General features: G+C 40.5%; 1 protein-coding gene across 1 annotated transcript in view; it reads right to left on the reverse strand.

Annotated features, from left to right (window-relative positions):
- TTC27 (tetratricopeptide repeat domain 27) overlaps positions 1 to 17,072 on the reverse strand; it is a 186,230-nt gene that overhangs the window by 48,807 nt on the left and 120,351 nt on the right. The window contains exon 13 of the mRNA XM_049652326.1: positions 11,696 to 11,923. Coding sequence (XP_049508283.1) covers positions 11,696 to 11,923 — 228 coding nt within the window. The remainder of the gene's footprint in view (positions 1 to 11,695; positions 11,924 to 17,072) is intronic.

Below are 17,072 nucleotides of genomic sequence, written 5' to 3' on the forward strand. Positions count from 1 at the left end.
TAAAAGATCTTTTCCCTTCCTCCAGAATTCTCTACATTCTATCAATGGGGACATTTTCCTTTTTAATCAGACAATTGAGGAAACTGGCATCCTCTCGGATTCTAAGCTCTCCCTCCATCCTGCCAGTCCAAATGACAAGGTCTCAGAAGATTTTCCTTTGTAATGAGGCTTCACCCCGTTCTATCTTTCCTCTTGCTGCCCATTCATCCATGACATTCATTCCTTATTTAAACCTCCTACAATACTACTTTTGTCATATCACTCTTTTGTTCAAAACCACATCAGACTTCCACATCCACGGGGTTGGAAGATCCTGAAGGAGGGCATTTAAGGCCCTTCAAAAACTAGTTCTATCCGTATCATTCCCCACCGGAAACTCTCCGCTCTTTGCTGATAGGCTGACACAGCCTAATTCATTCCCACATCCGTGTGTGTACGTGGTAGGCTCTCGATAATGCTTAGTTAGGCAACCATGTAACATACTTGATCAAAATGCAACATTTTTGAAAGGGAAATGGAGCATTAAAAAATAATTAAAGTTACATACATTAAAAAAGACCTTATTTATTGGCCAACAAATTGTTGAACAACAAATTGGTTTTACTGTATCAGGGAACCTATAAGATTGTTCTGTTCAAAACTGAAAAATAAAAATATATTAAAGTAAAAATGTTTAAATGCTAAACATTTAAAATAACAAAAGGAACATAATCAAGCTGTACATTTATGACATCTGAACATTTCTGTAATATACTATAGATTTAAAATTACTTAAATTTTATCAGCATTTATAAACTTTAATCATTTCCTTAATCATATCTAATACCGTATTGCTGTTTTACTGATTAATTTCTTTTTTCATTATGACCTTAGTACTTACAATTTTTCATAAAATTACCTGTCTACTCCAGTGTTGTTCTTTATGGTTAATTGTCAAATTTATTGCTAATACATTTAAAACGGTTAAAACTTCTGATGGACTCTTGTCAGTAGGCCATAATGATTTTAGTTGAGAAAATATTCTTTCTAAATGTAGTGAGGAAAAATTAAAAATAGAACTCCCATATGACCCAGCAAATTCCACTCTGGAGTATATATTTGAAGGAAATGAAATCACTGTCTTGAAGAGGTATCTGCACCCTCATATTCACTGCAGCATTATTCACAAAGGCCAAAACATGTGAACAATCTAATTGTCTGTGGATAGAGGAATGGGTAAGAAAATGTGTACACACACACATACCCACACACACAAAAAGAGAAATATTATTCAGCCATAAAAAAAAAGAAGGAAATCCTGCCTTTTGTGACAACATGGATGGACTCTGAGGACATTATGCTGAGTGAAGTAAGTCAGACAGAGAGAGACAAATACAAATACTGCATGTTCCTGCTTCTACGTGGACTCTAAAAAAAGATGAACTCTAGAAACAGAATGGTGGTTGCCAGGGGCCAAGCAGGTAAGAGAAATGGGACGATTTTGGTCAAAGGGCTCAAACTTCCAGTTGTAAAGATGAATAAGTTCTGGGGTTCTAACATACAGCATGGGGATTATAGTTAACAAGACTGTATCATATACTTGAAAGTTGCCAAGAGAGTAGATTTTAAATGTTATCAACACACACACACACACACACACACACACACACACACACGTAATTATGTAAGGTGACAGAGATGTTAATACAATGCTACCATGGTAATCATTTTGCAATACAAGTATCAATCACAATGTATACCTCCAACTTACACCATGTAATATGTCAATTATACCTCAATAAAGCTGGGAAAAAAATTTAATATTTATTTTGAGAGAGAGAATGCACACGTACGAGTACAAGTTGGGGAAGGGCAGAGAAAGAGGTAAAGAGAGAATCCCAAGCAGGCTCCATGCTCAGCATCGAGTCCAACCCGAGACTTGATTTCAGACAGCAAAATTATGACCTGAGCTGATACCAAGTGTTGGATGCTTAACCAACTGAGCCACCTAGGCACCTTAACCTGAAAAAAATTCTAATGCGCTGAGATAACTGGTAAACTCAGAGCAACTGCTATTAAACAGAGGATATTCTGAATATTAGTCTTATTAATATTGAAACTTATAAATATTTTTCTTAAGTATTGTCTTTTTGCCTCCATTTAGAGTGCCTTTCTTCAACAAATATATATACTGTATGTATAATTTATTTTTAAGTAGGCTTCATGCTCAGCGCAGAGTCAAACATGGGCTTGAACTCAAGACCCTGAGATCAAGACCTGAGCTGAGATCAAGAGTTGGATGCTTAACTGACTGAGACACCCAAGCACCTTCAACAAATATTTTTAATAAGACAAAATTCATAAAATAAATTGTTTCTATTTATTATTCTTCATAAGTTTCACCAAATTTAGACACTGATAAATTATAGGCTTCAATTCTAGTATAGAATATAAATTAATTCATTTAAAATCAGAAGATCAATAAAAGTTTCCTACAAATTATTATTGAGGTTTTAAGTACAATGGTATTATGGTTATTTTTTAAAGTCATTTCTTCAGAGATATATACTCAAATATTTTTAACAGAGGGGTGTCTGGGTGGCTCAGTCAGTTAAGTGGCCAACTTCAGCTCAGGTCATGATTTCACAGTTCATGAGTTCAAGCCCTACACTGGGCTCTGTGCTGACAGCTCAGAGCCTGGAGCCTGCTTCAGATTCTGTCTCCCTTTCTCTCTGCCCCTCTCCTGCTTAACACTCTTTCTATCTCTCAAAAAGTGAATAAACATTAAAAAAATTTTTTTTGAATAAAAATAAAAGTGAAATGATTTGGGGGCACCTGGGTGGCTCAGTAGGTTAAGTGTCTGACTCTTGGTTTTGGTTAGAGTCATGATCTCATGGTTCATGGGATAGAGCTCCGTATTGGGCTCTACAATAACAGTGGAGCATGCCTGGGATTCTCTCTCTCCCCTCTCTCTGCCCCTCCTCAACTTGCAGTCTTTCTCTCTCAAAATAAATAAACAAACATTTTTTAAAAATAAAAAATGAAATGACTTGATACATTAGTTTTTTAAATTTATTTCTAAAGTTTGAGAGACAGAGAGCATGCACATGTGCTCACATGCCCATGAGCAGGAAAGGGGCAGAGAGAGGGAGTGAGAGAATTCCAAGCAGGCTCTGTGTTACCTGCATGGAGCCCGATGTGGGGCTCGATCCCACAAACCGTGAGATCATGACCTGAGCCAAAACCAAGAGCCCAGCACTTAGCTGACTCAGCCACACAGGTGCCTGTGGATTTGTTTTACAATAATATGGGGTTGAGTTAAGGAAATACTGATGAAATAAGATCAGCCATAAGTTAGTAATTGTTGAAGCTGATTGACAGGCATATGGGAAAGGGCTCATTATAGTGGTCTCTCTGCTATTATATATTTTATATAATTGAAATTTGCATAATAAAATGTTACAAACAAACAACTCCTCCTAGGTGGATGTTATAGATTGAATTATACCTCCCCAAAATTTATATGTTAAAATCCAACCCCCCAAGCGTGACTATATTTGGAGAGGGGGCTTTTAAGGAGATAATTAAGATTAGGGGGTGCCTGGATGGCTCAGTCCATTAAGCATCCAAATCTTGATTTTGGCATGATCTCAAGGTCATGAGATCAAGCCCTGCATTGGAAGATTCTCTCTCTCACCCACCATGCTCCACCCTTCCCACATCCCTCGAGCTCTCCCACGCCAAAAAAAAGGGAGATAATTAATATTAAATGACGTCATAAGGTTGGGGCCCTAATATGACAGGACTGGTATCCTTATAAGAAGAGAACTACAGGCACACAGAGGAAGAGCCTTGCCATCTAAAAGCCGGAAAGAGAGACCTCAAATATGAATTTGAGAAACCAGCCCTGAAGGTGCCCTGATCTCGGTCTGTTAGCTTCCAGGACTGTGAGAAAATAAACTTTGCTACTTAAACACTCAGTCTGTCATATTTTGTTATGGCAGCCCTAGCAGACAGTGAAGATATTCAAAAGTGTGATTTTACATTTCAAAATTAAATCCTGTGTATCATTTGAACACTCAGTATTCCCTTTGTGGAAAATTTCAATGTCTCCCTGTTTGAAAGTATTGCCTACAATAATTACAATTTGCTAAAAAACTTTCAAAAGCTTGATTTTTTTTGGAACTCCATTAATTGAAGACATAAAAGATTTCCAATTGATTTTTAACAGAATGCAGCCAAAATGCAAAAGACTCTCTTCTTAAACAGTCCATGTGACTGTAGGACACTTAAATTGACTTATAAAATAATTCTTAAAAAATTCAAACATTTTTAAAATCCACCTGACGATGGGCAGAAAAAGAAAAGTAAATACTGCCACACGATACAAAATTTAATTCAACATCAGAAAAGTCACAAGAATCTTATAATTCAATTACCCAATGGTGTATATAAAAATAGTTGTAGGGGTGCCCAGATGGCTTAGTTGGTTGAGCATCCAACTCTTGATTTTAGCTCAGGTCATGACCCCAGGGTCATGGGATCAAGCCCCACATTGGGCTCTGTGCTGAGCATGGAGCTTGCTTGGGATTCTCTCTCTCTCTCCCCTGCTCCTCTCCCAGCTCGCACCTGCTCATTCTCGCTCACTCTCTCAAAAAAAAAAAAAAAATTATAAATGACAACAGCCAGTTTTTATTTCCATTAGTAGAAGCCTCTTTGGACCACATTATGTCTACCATCACAATCAAATCCAAGTACGTTTACACTTCACAGGGTCCACCAAAATTGATATCCGTATTACCACCACTACAAGTAAGACTTTTATCTGTTATGTTTACCTTTTTAACTGAATGTACAAGAGCATTCAGAATAATGTGAGATGTTTCACCTCTGAGAGAATGAATTTCCAAGAATTTTATTCTGAATCCACTAACTAGGTGAAAAAAATTAAACCATTATGAGAACAGAATTAATGACTTTTCTATTTGAAGCATCTGATGTCACTGATACCAAACTGGTGAATTCAATTGGTGATGAGCTATTTCACCTAAGAGAGCAAGCACATTAGCACCTGTGATCTCACTTTTCCTACACATACAAGAAAATGTGGGATGGACCAATCTTATAAACCATTTCTGCTCATTTTCATTTGCTCCAAATAAAAAGTCAAGCCTCACAAAATGCCATGAAAATGCACCTTCTATAGCTTCATATTAAATCATCATCTTTGGACGTGACTTTAAAAAAAAAAAGAAAAGAAAACCAACTACTACTAACTTTTGATGTAAATGCTAATGTTTCTTCAACAAATTTAGGTCTTCCCATTAGTGATATCACCACAGCCCCTGAAGTGGAGAGTAAATGTTGTACAACCTATACATTCATTAGCTCTCTTGACAAACGAGAATTGAGTTCCTTATGGTCCTCTAACACACTTTTTTCATTTGTTTGCTTTTTGGAAATGAATGCTGCCAAAGGGTTTACTATAAACTATATACAAGTTACCAAGCAATGTAATATAAAAATAGTGGTACATTTAGGCCATACAATAAGTGATCAAACCACTGTAGCAAGAGAATTCAGACTATTCCCCATGTGCTTTATTTATGGCAGGCCTGCTCGGCTCTGCTCCCCATACATCTAGTCTATGATTCCCCACATTTCCCATTAATCCTGCCAAGTGGTAGCCAGGCAACGTCATGCATCGCACAGGCCGCAGTTTGGCACAAATGTCTGATACATACAAGGGGGCTTACAAAGACACTAGTGCGAGTATTTCTCCTACCAGCACCCCGGACCTGAAGGAGGTGGCTGTTCCCAGACTCTGTGAGCAAGCACAGGAGGCTTTATCAGCGAGCATCCTGTGTACTGTCCTTGAAAGGGTCAGGTTAGTAAGTTGTGTGGAAAGGGTTGGAAAAAAAAGAGACAGGCTGTTACTGGTCATTGTTCAAATTTTAGCACTGGAAAGTGGGAGCTCTGTCCTCTGCACATGCATTGAGTACGATACTAGATGAGACTGCGGCAGAAGAGGGAAGAACAAAGAGGATGTCTATGAAAACCCACTCTGCTTTTTATGCAACAATTAATAACACCTCATTTAAAAATGAAAAACCTTGAGACAAACACTAAACACGATGGGTTACCAGGATAACAGGCATAACCTGGCCACTTATGTTTAGTGAACACTCAAATCCATGGCTTTCCTCGTGCTCTTCTAACCTGGGACGCCAGTTCCCTTCTGAACACTTACTCACCTTCCAGCCCTCGGTGCACACCTGCGTTCACTCCTGCACCATGTCCAGCATAGCCTTTCTTGATGTGGTCAGTCCACAGTGTCTGCCCACCTCCTCCCAACATGGCCCTTCTGGCCATACATGTCTTCGGGTATTTATCCTGCAGTTATATCACGTAACCTTACAAAGGTGGGTGACCAGTTCAATGAAGAGGAGAGTTCGGGGAAAATAAATGGGGGGCGGGGGGGGGGGGGGCGTGCCCTGGGAAGGGACTGACAAAAGAAAAGGAATCTAGTATGTGTGCTGAGAGACAGCAGAAAAAATAATAGGAAGTGACATTTTCCTTTTTCAATGCTACACATACTGGTTTGATATCTGAGCAATTTCCTTGTTTTTACTTTTTACATAAGAGTAGGGGACAATGGGAATAACAAGTAGACATAAGGATTTCTATTTTAATTCGGGTCCTGAGACTGTGAGATCCTGTTTGGGAGGTTTGGTTACTATTCTCTCCCACCTTCTTCACCTTCCGACAGCCCACAAAGTCAAGTCTAAGGTTGAATTTTAGTGTCAGAAGTTGCGTGGGGAAATGAAACGGGTAGGTCGAAGGGAACAATAGCTGGCAATCTCAGAAGCACAAATGTAAACAGTGCACATGTCTTCTGATTCTCTAACAAATATTCCGTAGACAGTGCATTTGGTTTTGCAGACACTCCCTGATATAAAACAAACACTTCTATTTTTATACCAATTTGGTTTCAGAAAGTCATTACAGTGCACAAAAGCCATCCAAATATCACTCTCATTCTGCTTAAATTTTGTTATTAAACCTGTTTGGAAATGTCTGAAAGAAGAGAATACATTTTTTGAAATCCCTATTTTTTAAATTAAATTCCGTTCTATTTTCCTTCTATTCCAAGACTTAAAGGAGACGACAGCATGTAGGAGCTGTCCCTTCTTAGACACGGTTCAAACTTGGATCCCAAGTTCCAATGTCTATGGAGTCCAAGTTTGTATCTTGTAGTAGTTCTGTACAACTTAGCATCAAACGCCTGCATATTTTGGCATGGCTCACAGCCTGCCTGAATTGGATCCATATGACAAACTGCAAAATATCCTCACATAACATCTGTTTGTATTGTGATGCTGCTTTGAGCAATTGTCATTTCTTTGTCTTGCTAAGTAATTAATTCAAAATTATATAATGAGACCATCAAGTCCTGTCAAGTCCTCCCTTGCAAATTCCCTCACATCCATCCCCTTTCCTATCGCCCCTGCCAGACTGATAACTGTCAGGCTAGACATGTGCTGGTCTCCCAAACCTGTCTACATCTAGTCTCTTCCAAGGCCACAGCGCTTCCCAAACAATAAGACTAAATTACCTCCACGCATACCACATTCCTTCATTCAAAACAAAGCCAAACACAAACCGGTCCTTCAGCGGCTCCCTATCTGCCAAATAAAAAGCCAAAGAGCTTAACCTCACATTTAAGACCTTTCATAAGCTGGCTCCGCTCCAACTTTCCCACTGGAACCGCCCTATTTCCTTTTACTCTACAAAACCAGCCTATTCACTGACTCCTCTGTTCCCCCTATTAGCCTACTCTCTAACTCCTCTGTTCCTCCAACACAAACATGTACGCACCCCTTCTCTTTCGGTTTCCAGGGCTTTGCTCATACTGTTCACCTGCCTGGAATGCCCTCTCCACCGCCCTCCTCTTGGCCTATCCAAGTACTATCTGTCCTTCAAAGCCAAATTCAACATCCTATCTTCACTATCTACCATCCTGTCTCTACTATCTCTTTGACCTCTAGGTAACCAGTGCTTTACAAATAACTCACTTGGTATTTCTTTGATGCCTCACACTATTGGCTGGTTCTGCCTATGTTAGCTTCACTAGACTGTAGCAGGGGGTACAAACAAGCCTATCTGGCGAGCTGCTGCTACTGCTTTGTCCTCTGACTCAGTGCTATGTACACAGCAGACAATTAGCATATAGTTTGATTGACTAATTGGTTAAAGATATTATGTATTCGCTCACTCAACAAATATTTATTGAATCCCAATATGTGCTAGGCACTGTTACAGGCACCAGGAAAATATAAACGAACCATAAAGACAAAAACTTCTGCCTTCATAGGACTTACATTCTAGGGAAGGGGACACAGCATTTTTTTTTTAAAGTAAGCTGTAAAAATATTACAAGGTGCTAAATGCTCTGGAGAAAAAGCAGAGAAGAAAGTAAGGAGTATAAGGTGGGGTGGAAGGTGGGCTATGCTTTTACACAGAATGATTGTGGAAGTCTTCTCTGAACAAGTGACATTTGAGCAAAGATTTGAATGAGGTAACGGAGTGAGGTATGCAGATATCTGGAAGAACATCCAGGCAGAGGGAGATCAAAGTGCTAAAACCCTGAGGCAGGAATGTGCCTGGAATATTCAGGGAAGAAGAAAGAGGTGAGTTGAGGGGGAAGTTGAGGTGGAGTGAGTTGAGGGGGAAGAATGGGAGGCACTCTGCTGGGAGAGAGCCTCTCAGGGATTCTGCCTGCTACCTCTAGGGGAGGGAACAGAGGAATGACATATTGGACTCACATTTGAAAGGACCCATTTGGGGGTGCCTGGGTGGCTCAGTCTGTCAAGCGTCCGACCTCGGCTCAGATCATGAACTCACGGTTCGTGGGTTCAAGACCCACACTGGGCTCTGTGCTGAGAGCTACAGCCTGGAGCCTGCTTCGGATACTGTCTCCCCTTCTCTCTGTTCCTCCCCCACTCACACTCTGTCTCTCTTTCTCCCAAAAATAAATAAAGATTTAGAAAAAAAAAAAAAAAAAAAGGACCCATTTGGATGGTCTTTGAGAATAGGGATCGATAGAGGCAGGAAGACCAGTCAGAGTAATTTAGGAAGGGGATGACCTTGAGGACAAAAGTCTTCAGGAGGGGAGTATCTCAGATATTGTAAATGTTAAGCTGGAGTAATGGATGGAGAGACTGAGGAAGCAGTTAGACACAGGGGTCTAAAGTTCAGGGGAGAAACCCTGAAACCCACTTTTGGGAGTTGTCGGTGTATAGACAGTATCAAACCTATGGGAGCAGATGAAATCCAGGGAGCTGGTGTAGACAGAGATGAGGCCCAAGGACTAAGCCTAGGAAGCCGCCAAGACTGAGAAGGAGGAGCCAGTGGGGCAAGATGAAAACATGAATGCCTATCTGTTGGGAAGAGACTGTGCGCTTGAGAGAATAACCCACATCCATCAGGTGCATGCCACTCATACAACTTAGACTACGGAGGCTAGGGGAGGGAGTTTATTTTCCTCACTCCTTCCAGCGGCTGAGGTTAGGCAAATCTTAGGCAGGGGTACTAACATAAACAAGGATAAGGACACAATTTTCCATAAGAGTAAAGTAAAAATTTAACAACACAATATTGTTTTTTTTTTTTAAAGGAAAAAAAAATCTAGTGACAATCAAGTTAGTGCAGGGTTTGTCAACCTTGGCACTACAGACATTTTGGCCGATAATTCTTTACCTTCGGGGGCTGTCCTGTTCATTATGGGATGTTTAGCAGCAGCCTCGGACTCTGCCCACTAGATGGCAGTAGCAGTCCCCTTCACTTCACCGAGTGCCAAAGGTCCCCTGGGGGGCAAAATCCTCCCCAGTTGACCACTCAGTTTGAGTGAGTTGTCAATAAAAACCAACTCTGACAATACTTTAAATATCCTTTCTGCCAAATGCACCTGTTAATTTCTGCTGATAATCTCTTCTCCGGATTTTCTTTACCAGTCAGCTGATTTGGAAGGTTCTCACTGTATTCATTACCCAGAGTGAAGAAAGCAAGTGATTAGCTCAAAAATGTACTTCCAATTTTTTGCATATAAGAGCTATGCCCCAAATCTACCCAGTTCAAAACATGATCATCTCTGCCCACACTCGTTCATAGCAGCCTATTCATAATAGCCTAGAGGCAAAAGCAACCCAGTGTTCAGCTGCAGACGAACAGATAAACAAAGTGTGGCATATACATACAATGGAATACCACTCAGCCTGAAAAAGGAACGGAACTCTGACACAGGCTACAACATGGACATGAAGTTCGGTGAAATATGCTAGTCACAAAGGGACAAATACTGTATGACTCACTCATACGAGGGGCCAACAACAGTCAAATTCATAGAGACAGAAAGCAGAATGGTTGCCAGGGACTAAAGAAAGGGGAGAATAGGGAGTTACTGTTTAATGGGTACAAATTTCTAGTTTTGCAGGATAAAAAAAGTTGTAGAGATGCACGGTGGTGGTGGTTACACAACAACAGGAATAAACTTCACACAACTGAACTGAACACTTAGAAATGGTTAGGGTGGTAAATTTTATGTTACGTGCTTTTTTTTTTTAACCACAATAAAAAAAAAAAAAGAACACAGGCTCTGGGGTCAGTCTGTCTTGGGTTCAAATATTGGCAAAATGCCCAACATATCTGGCTCATAGTAAGTATTCAGTAAACATTAGCAGCTGATTACAAATTAGTGTTTTAACCAGAATGTTACCAAGTCAGCGTGCATGTCTGTCAGGACCCATGGTTGACAGTTATGTGTGCCTCTGACTGGTGAAACAGGAAAGCAGTCATAAAGAAAGTACGGTTTAAAAAAAAACAAAGACCATTTCTGAGAATAAAATCATTTTGCCAACTGAGTGTCATTAAGTACAAAGTATGGTCAATTTCTTCCCTTCAAAATTTAGTCCTCTCCTGTGGATTTATCCTGTCACTTATTTTAAATATTTCTTTATTTTGAAAGAGACAGCATAAGCAGGGGAGGGGCAGAGAGAGAGGGGGAGAGAGAATCCCAAGCTGACTCCTCACTATCAGTGCAGAGCCCCATAAGAGGCTCGTTCTCATGAACCACGAGATCATGACCTCAGCTGAAATCAAGAGTCAGACGCTTAACCAACTGAACCACCCAGGTGCCCTGCTTGTCACCTATTTTAACGATCCAGACTTTTTGTATTACTTTTTCAAACCTTAAAAAAAGAAAAATTTATGTGTCTGTAAATATACTTTTTCTTAAATGATCAAGAATCCATTCTAGATGTTACCCTATTTATATCAGTTTTGCTCTCATTGCTGATTCCAACAATTCTTTGCACAGTCCTACAGTGTGTGCAATTCTGACTCTCCTCTATTTCTCCCTAACATATCTGCTGAAAACAAAACCTAATTTTCCTAGCTGTATTTGGGTTAAGGACAGTTTAAAGAAAGAAATAACAAAATAAAACTGAAAAGTAAATAACAGAAACACAGCAGAAAGTAAGTAAGAGAAAAGCAGCATTTCCCATGACAAGCCAGAAGCGTGGGAGACTCAGCTCTCGGCTTGCAAACACAGCTCACCAGGCACGTGGGCAGAAGATGGGTGCTCACTCATCTTGGTAAGACACCAAACCAAAGAGAAACAGAAGCGCCCAGAGCAGGTGGGCTTTCCGAACTGTCTAACCTGCATGGGATTGATCTTCACCGAGCGCTCAAAGCACTCCACGCATTCTCTAAACTCCTTGTTCCGCAGATGAAGAAGGCCTTTGGAGCGCTGAGCCCGAGCGCTGCGGTGGCGGGACAGTTCCCAGGCCCGCTCATAGCAAGCGTGGTCTCGAAGGACATCTCCGAGCAAGCAGTACAAACTCGGCGTTTCTTTCTTCTCCAGCTCTTGCCTGAGGATTTCTTCTGCCTAGAAATGACAACAGAAGTAAGTGAATTAGCTTATAGTGACTAATGGCTTTTTCTTTTTTTAGCACATAAACATCTTTAATCCCACAGGACCCAAATTTTTATTTTCAAAGTTTGAGATGACCTGTTGATTTCATGCATCTAGGACAAAGGCTGAAAACAACAGAAAACAGATATGGTACAGGTAAAAGAGAGGAACAGGAAGTAAGAACCGAGTGCTACTTTACTGGCATCTGGAATCCTCCAGGAAAGAAAGGCACCAAGGGGAAGTTAGTCCACGATACTGGGAGGACTCACTGGACTCCCCAGAAGCCCCCCACTCCAGCTGTCACCACTGTGACTGTGAGAGCAGCGTCTTTAGTTCACCTCTACTCAATGGCAATGCAAGGGTATGTTTCTTAGTTTAGTTTATTTGGTTTAGTCTGCTTTATTTTTCCTTTTTTAAAATGTCCTGCTCAGGGAGCCCAGGATCGCTGAAACATTTATAAAAGAAGGAGGGGGTACAATTTAATAGTCATTGTTTATCTCACAGATAAAACTTGCCAACAGGAGGCCTATATGCTTCCAGACAGTCCCTTCGGTTTAGCAATTAAAGACCATCCTCAGAACACGGCACAAGCTTGGGTAATACTCCCCTATGTGCACACTTCAGATTCACCTCATCGGCTAAGCTAATTCTGTACTTGTTACCACTACTCTGCTTCCCTGGCCCGTGTCCCTCACCCCTTGTTTCTGATCAGTTTCAACAGCATGGCAGCGGCTCTACTTCCACGTCCCATCCTTACATGCAAACACTTTCCTATAAATAGCAGTGGAGTCACCCAAGATGCCAAGACAGCCATGGATGGCCACAATGGATGTCGATATCTGGGAAGCCATCCTCAAGAAGCTAAATTGATTCTTTAGGCTCCTTAATTGACACAGTTGGCAATCTCAAAGTGGATGTATTTGATTTGCTTTAGGTTGCATCCAGCTAGAATTCTTAACTAGTCTAATTTTGGGGAAACATTCTAAAAGACGACTGTGCTTATAAAAGTGTCTTTGGATGCTGGCTTCTCTGCATTTCTTTATTTTTTTTTTTTTAATTTTTAATGTTTATTTTTGAGAGAGAGAGACACACACAGAGTATGAGTGGGGAAGGGCAGAGAGAGAGGGAGACACAGAATCCGAAGCAGGCTCCAGGCTCTGTGCCGACAGCTCAGAGCCTGACATGGGGCTCAAACCCACAATCCATGGATCATGACCTGAGCCGAAGCTGGATGCTCAACTGACTGATCCACCCAGGCGCCCTATCTGCATTTCTGATACAGTATGGGCTATGCAGGCTTTTTAGGCCTGGTCTGAAAGTGGAACCAGAATTTATAAAACAGTTTCTAAGCAAAAAGAGTTATAAATCCCAAATAGCCAAAATACATATGAAATTTTAAAATATAATTCATGTGAAACCTCTACAATGATACAATAGTTATTACTGTTCTAACCATAATTTTATAAGTTGTTTATATAAGTACCCAACACAGGTATATTTACATATACACATATATGTATTCAACCGAATTACACGTAACAGACTATAGCCACAGTGGAATTTTTGCTGACATGATCTTATAGTGTAGTTGAAGGCACTTCTCCTGGCAATATGGCATTGAAACTTGAAACCCAAACCCTCCCAGAAATTCAGAAGGCTGCCCGTGCAGAAAATAAAAATTTGTGATTAGTTATCTGATGTGGTTGGATCTGAAGGCATGAGGAGGCAGTGATCATGAGAGGGTCTGGCACTGGTGCTCCATGATATCCAGTGATGAAAGAATTTCTTAAATTATCACCTATGGGAGCTTAGAATAAAGCTCCTACCTAATGTAAGGTTTTGTGTATAGGAACTTCATCAAGATAAAAAGCTTCCGCACAGCAAAGGAAACAATTAGCAAAACTAAAAGGCAACCAACGGAATGGGAGAAGATACTTGCAAATGACATAGGGTTAGTATTCAAAATCAATAAAGAACAAACTCAACACCCAAAAAACAAATAACCCTGTGAAGAAATGGGCAGAAGACACAAATAGACACTTTTCCAAAGAAGATATCCAGATGGCTGACACATGAAAAGATGCTCAACATCACTAATCAGGAAAATACAAATCAAAACCACAACGAGATACCACCCCACACTTGTCAGAATGGCTAAAATTAACAACACAAGTAATAACAGGTGTTGGCAAGGACACAGACAAAGGGGAACCTTCTTGCACTGTGGGTGGGAATGCAAATTGGTGCAGCCACTCTGTACAAGAGTATGGAGGTTCCTCAAAAAACTAAAAATAGAACTACCCTATGATCCAGCAATTGCACTACTAGGTATTTACCCAAAGGATACACAAATACAGATTCAAAGGGGTACATGCACCCTGATGTTTATAGCAGCATTATCAACAATACCCAAACTATGTAGAGAGCCCCAATGTCCATCGACTGATGAATGGATGAAGAAGATGTGGGGTGTGTGTGTGTATACACACATATATATTTATATATATACACATACACACACACAATGGAATATTACTCAACTATCAAAAAAAGAATGAAATCTTGCCATTTCCAACGATGTGGATGGAGCTAGAATGTATTATGTCAAGCAAAATAAGTCAATCAGAGAAAGACAAATATCATTTGATTTCATTCATATATAGAATTTAAGAAACAAAAGAGATGAATATATGGGAAGCAGGGAGAGAAGAGAGAGGGAAACAAACCCCAAGAGACTCTTAATGATAAAGAACAAACTGAGAGTTGATGGAGCGAGGTGGGTGAGAGACAGGCTAGATGGGTGATGGGTATCTTTTTAAGTTTATTTATTCTGAGAATGAGCGTGCAAGAGACTGTGCATGGAAGTGGGGGGAGGGGCAGAGAGAGAGGGAGAGAAAGACAGAATTCCAGCTCAGAGCCTGATGTGGAGCTCGAACTCATGAACCGTGAGATCATGACCTGAGATAAAATCAAGAGTTGGACACTTAACCAACCAGCCATCCAGGTGCCCTGGGTAATGGGTACTAAGGAGAGCACTTGTGATAAGCCCTAGGTGTTGTATGTGATATATCACTGAATTCTACTCCTGAAACCAATATTGCACTCTGTGTTAAATAACTAAAATTTAAATTAAAAAAAAAAAAAAAAAAGGCTTCTGTGAATTAAGTGATAGGACACTGAAGATACCAGGCTGTGAGGTAGGTTGGTGGCTTCTAATTACACCAAATAGCACAAAGAAAGAAAATGACATTCAGTGTTTTAAATCCTCAAGTTCAGAGAAGCAAGTTATTTCTATGATTGCCTCAAAGAATTTCTTTTTCCTCGTAGCTGCCAAGGTAGTATAGCCAAAACTCGGATGTAGACATTGCTGCTGCGTGAATTCTGAATATAGGACAAACTCAGTTTCACTAGGTCTATGTGCAAATGAAGGCATCTCACTGGGTTAATCAAATATGTTTTAGTCATTTGTTTTATTTCCTCTGTTGCCTTTTAACCACACATCATTTTATTTATTTATTTATTTATTTATTTATTTAGAGAGAAAGAGAGAGGAAATATGTGTGTACATGGGGTATGGGAAGAGGGAGAGGGAGAGAGAGAATCTTAAGCAGGTTCAATGCTCAGCATGGAGCCTAACACAGGGCTCAATCTCACGACCCTGAGATCATGACCTGAGCCAAAATCAAAAGTTGGACGCTTAACTGACTGAGCCACCCAGGTGCCCCGTCATTTTATTATTTTTGAGTGACTGCTCTAGAGGTAATCATGCACATCTTCAATTTATCAAAGTTCATTTAGAGTTAACTGTTATATCACCTCACCTTTCTCACATCGCAAGTGGCCTGGTCAAGCCCTTCCTAAAGTTGTTCCACAGAAACAATGCAAGATAAACAAATGACTCTTGTTGTTTTAAGACACTAAAGTTTTGATGTGGCTTGGTTCTTAGCAATAATAACTGCAATGGTTGTTTAAAACGAGAGGGTTACTCTAGTACCACTTACTTCATCATGGCCAGGAGAAGAGGGCACTGACCATGAAGGAGCAAGGCCCAAGAATTTAAATAAGGACATGCGGGATGTTTCTGAAAATAGAAACCTCCAAACCCTACTGAGTTTCCTATGCCAGCAGAGGCAGTCCTCCCCTACCTGTTAAGACTAGTGCTACCTTGTTTAAAGACAATACAATGACTGGGGCGCCTGGATGGCTCAATCAGTTAAGCGTCCGACTGCGACTCAGGTCATGGTCTCACAGTTCATGAGTTCGAGCCCCAAATCGGGCTCTGTGTTGACAGCTTGGAGCCTGCTTCAGATTCTGTGTCTCCCTTTCTCTCTCTCTGCCCTTCCCCTGCTCATGCTCTCTCTCTCTCTCTCTCTCTCAAAAAAACAATAAAAAAAAAAAAAAAAAAGACAGTATAATGACTGTACCTCAGGGAAGTACCTTGCAAGAGAATGCCAGTTCTCCTCATCGCTGACCCCTTCCATCCCTTACTGCCTCCACTCATGTAAACACACTTATACACAAAGAGAACTGCAAGACTGTATTTACTTTCTAGAGGGGGAAAATCTTGGACCATACGGAAAAAGAGATTCTAAGGGTGACAGACCGTAGACAAAGCGGATCACAATTTTAATCAGCTGAATTTAGGTACTCATCAGTACTATTTGATTCATAAGGCTAACTACTCAAGCAGCTGGGGATAGCTCTCAATTATTTGCTCAATTGCTTGGCTAAAACCTGGACTCAAATGTGGCCAAAACTGAAGAAAAAAAAAAAAAAAAAGTGGCCAAAACTAAGTTGAGATGCCAGAAATTCCTTGGTGTGATGTGAAGGAAAGAATCTAACAACTTAGGAAGAAAAAGTTGTTGTCAATTTATTATTTGCAACCTGTTCACCCATCCCAATGTCCTCCAAGAGGGCCCAGGGGATATTCTTTTCATCTTAACTTTGAGAAATACATTGTATATGGCAGTATTAGCATCCCTTAAAAGTGCTATCGATGTCCTGTAAACTGGGGGGAACACTTGGGAGGTCCTTCAGTTGAAATGAGCTTCCGGATTTCAGGGGATGATTAGAATAGATAGAGACCAGCTGATGGCACTCAACCCCTCAGAGCTATAGGGTA

This window comes from Panthera uncia, assembly GCF_023721935.1.
Source record: "Panthera uncia isolate 11264 chromosome A3 unlocalized genomic scaffold, Puncia_PCG_1.0 HiC_scaffold_12, whole genome shotgun sequence".
In the NCBI taxonomy this organism is placed as follows: domain Eukaryota; kingdom Metazoa; phylum Chordata; class Mammalia; order Carnivora; family Felidae; genus Panthera; species Panthera uncia.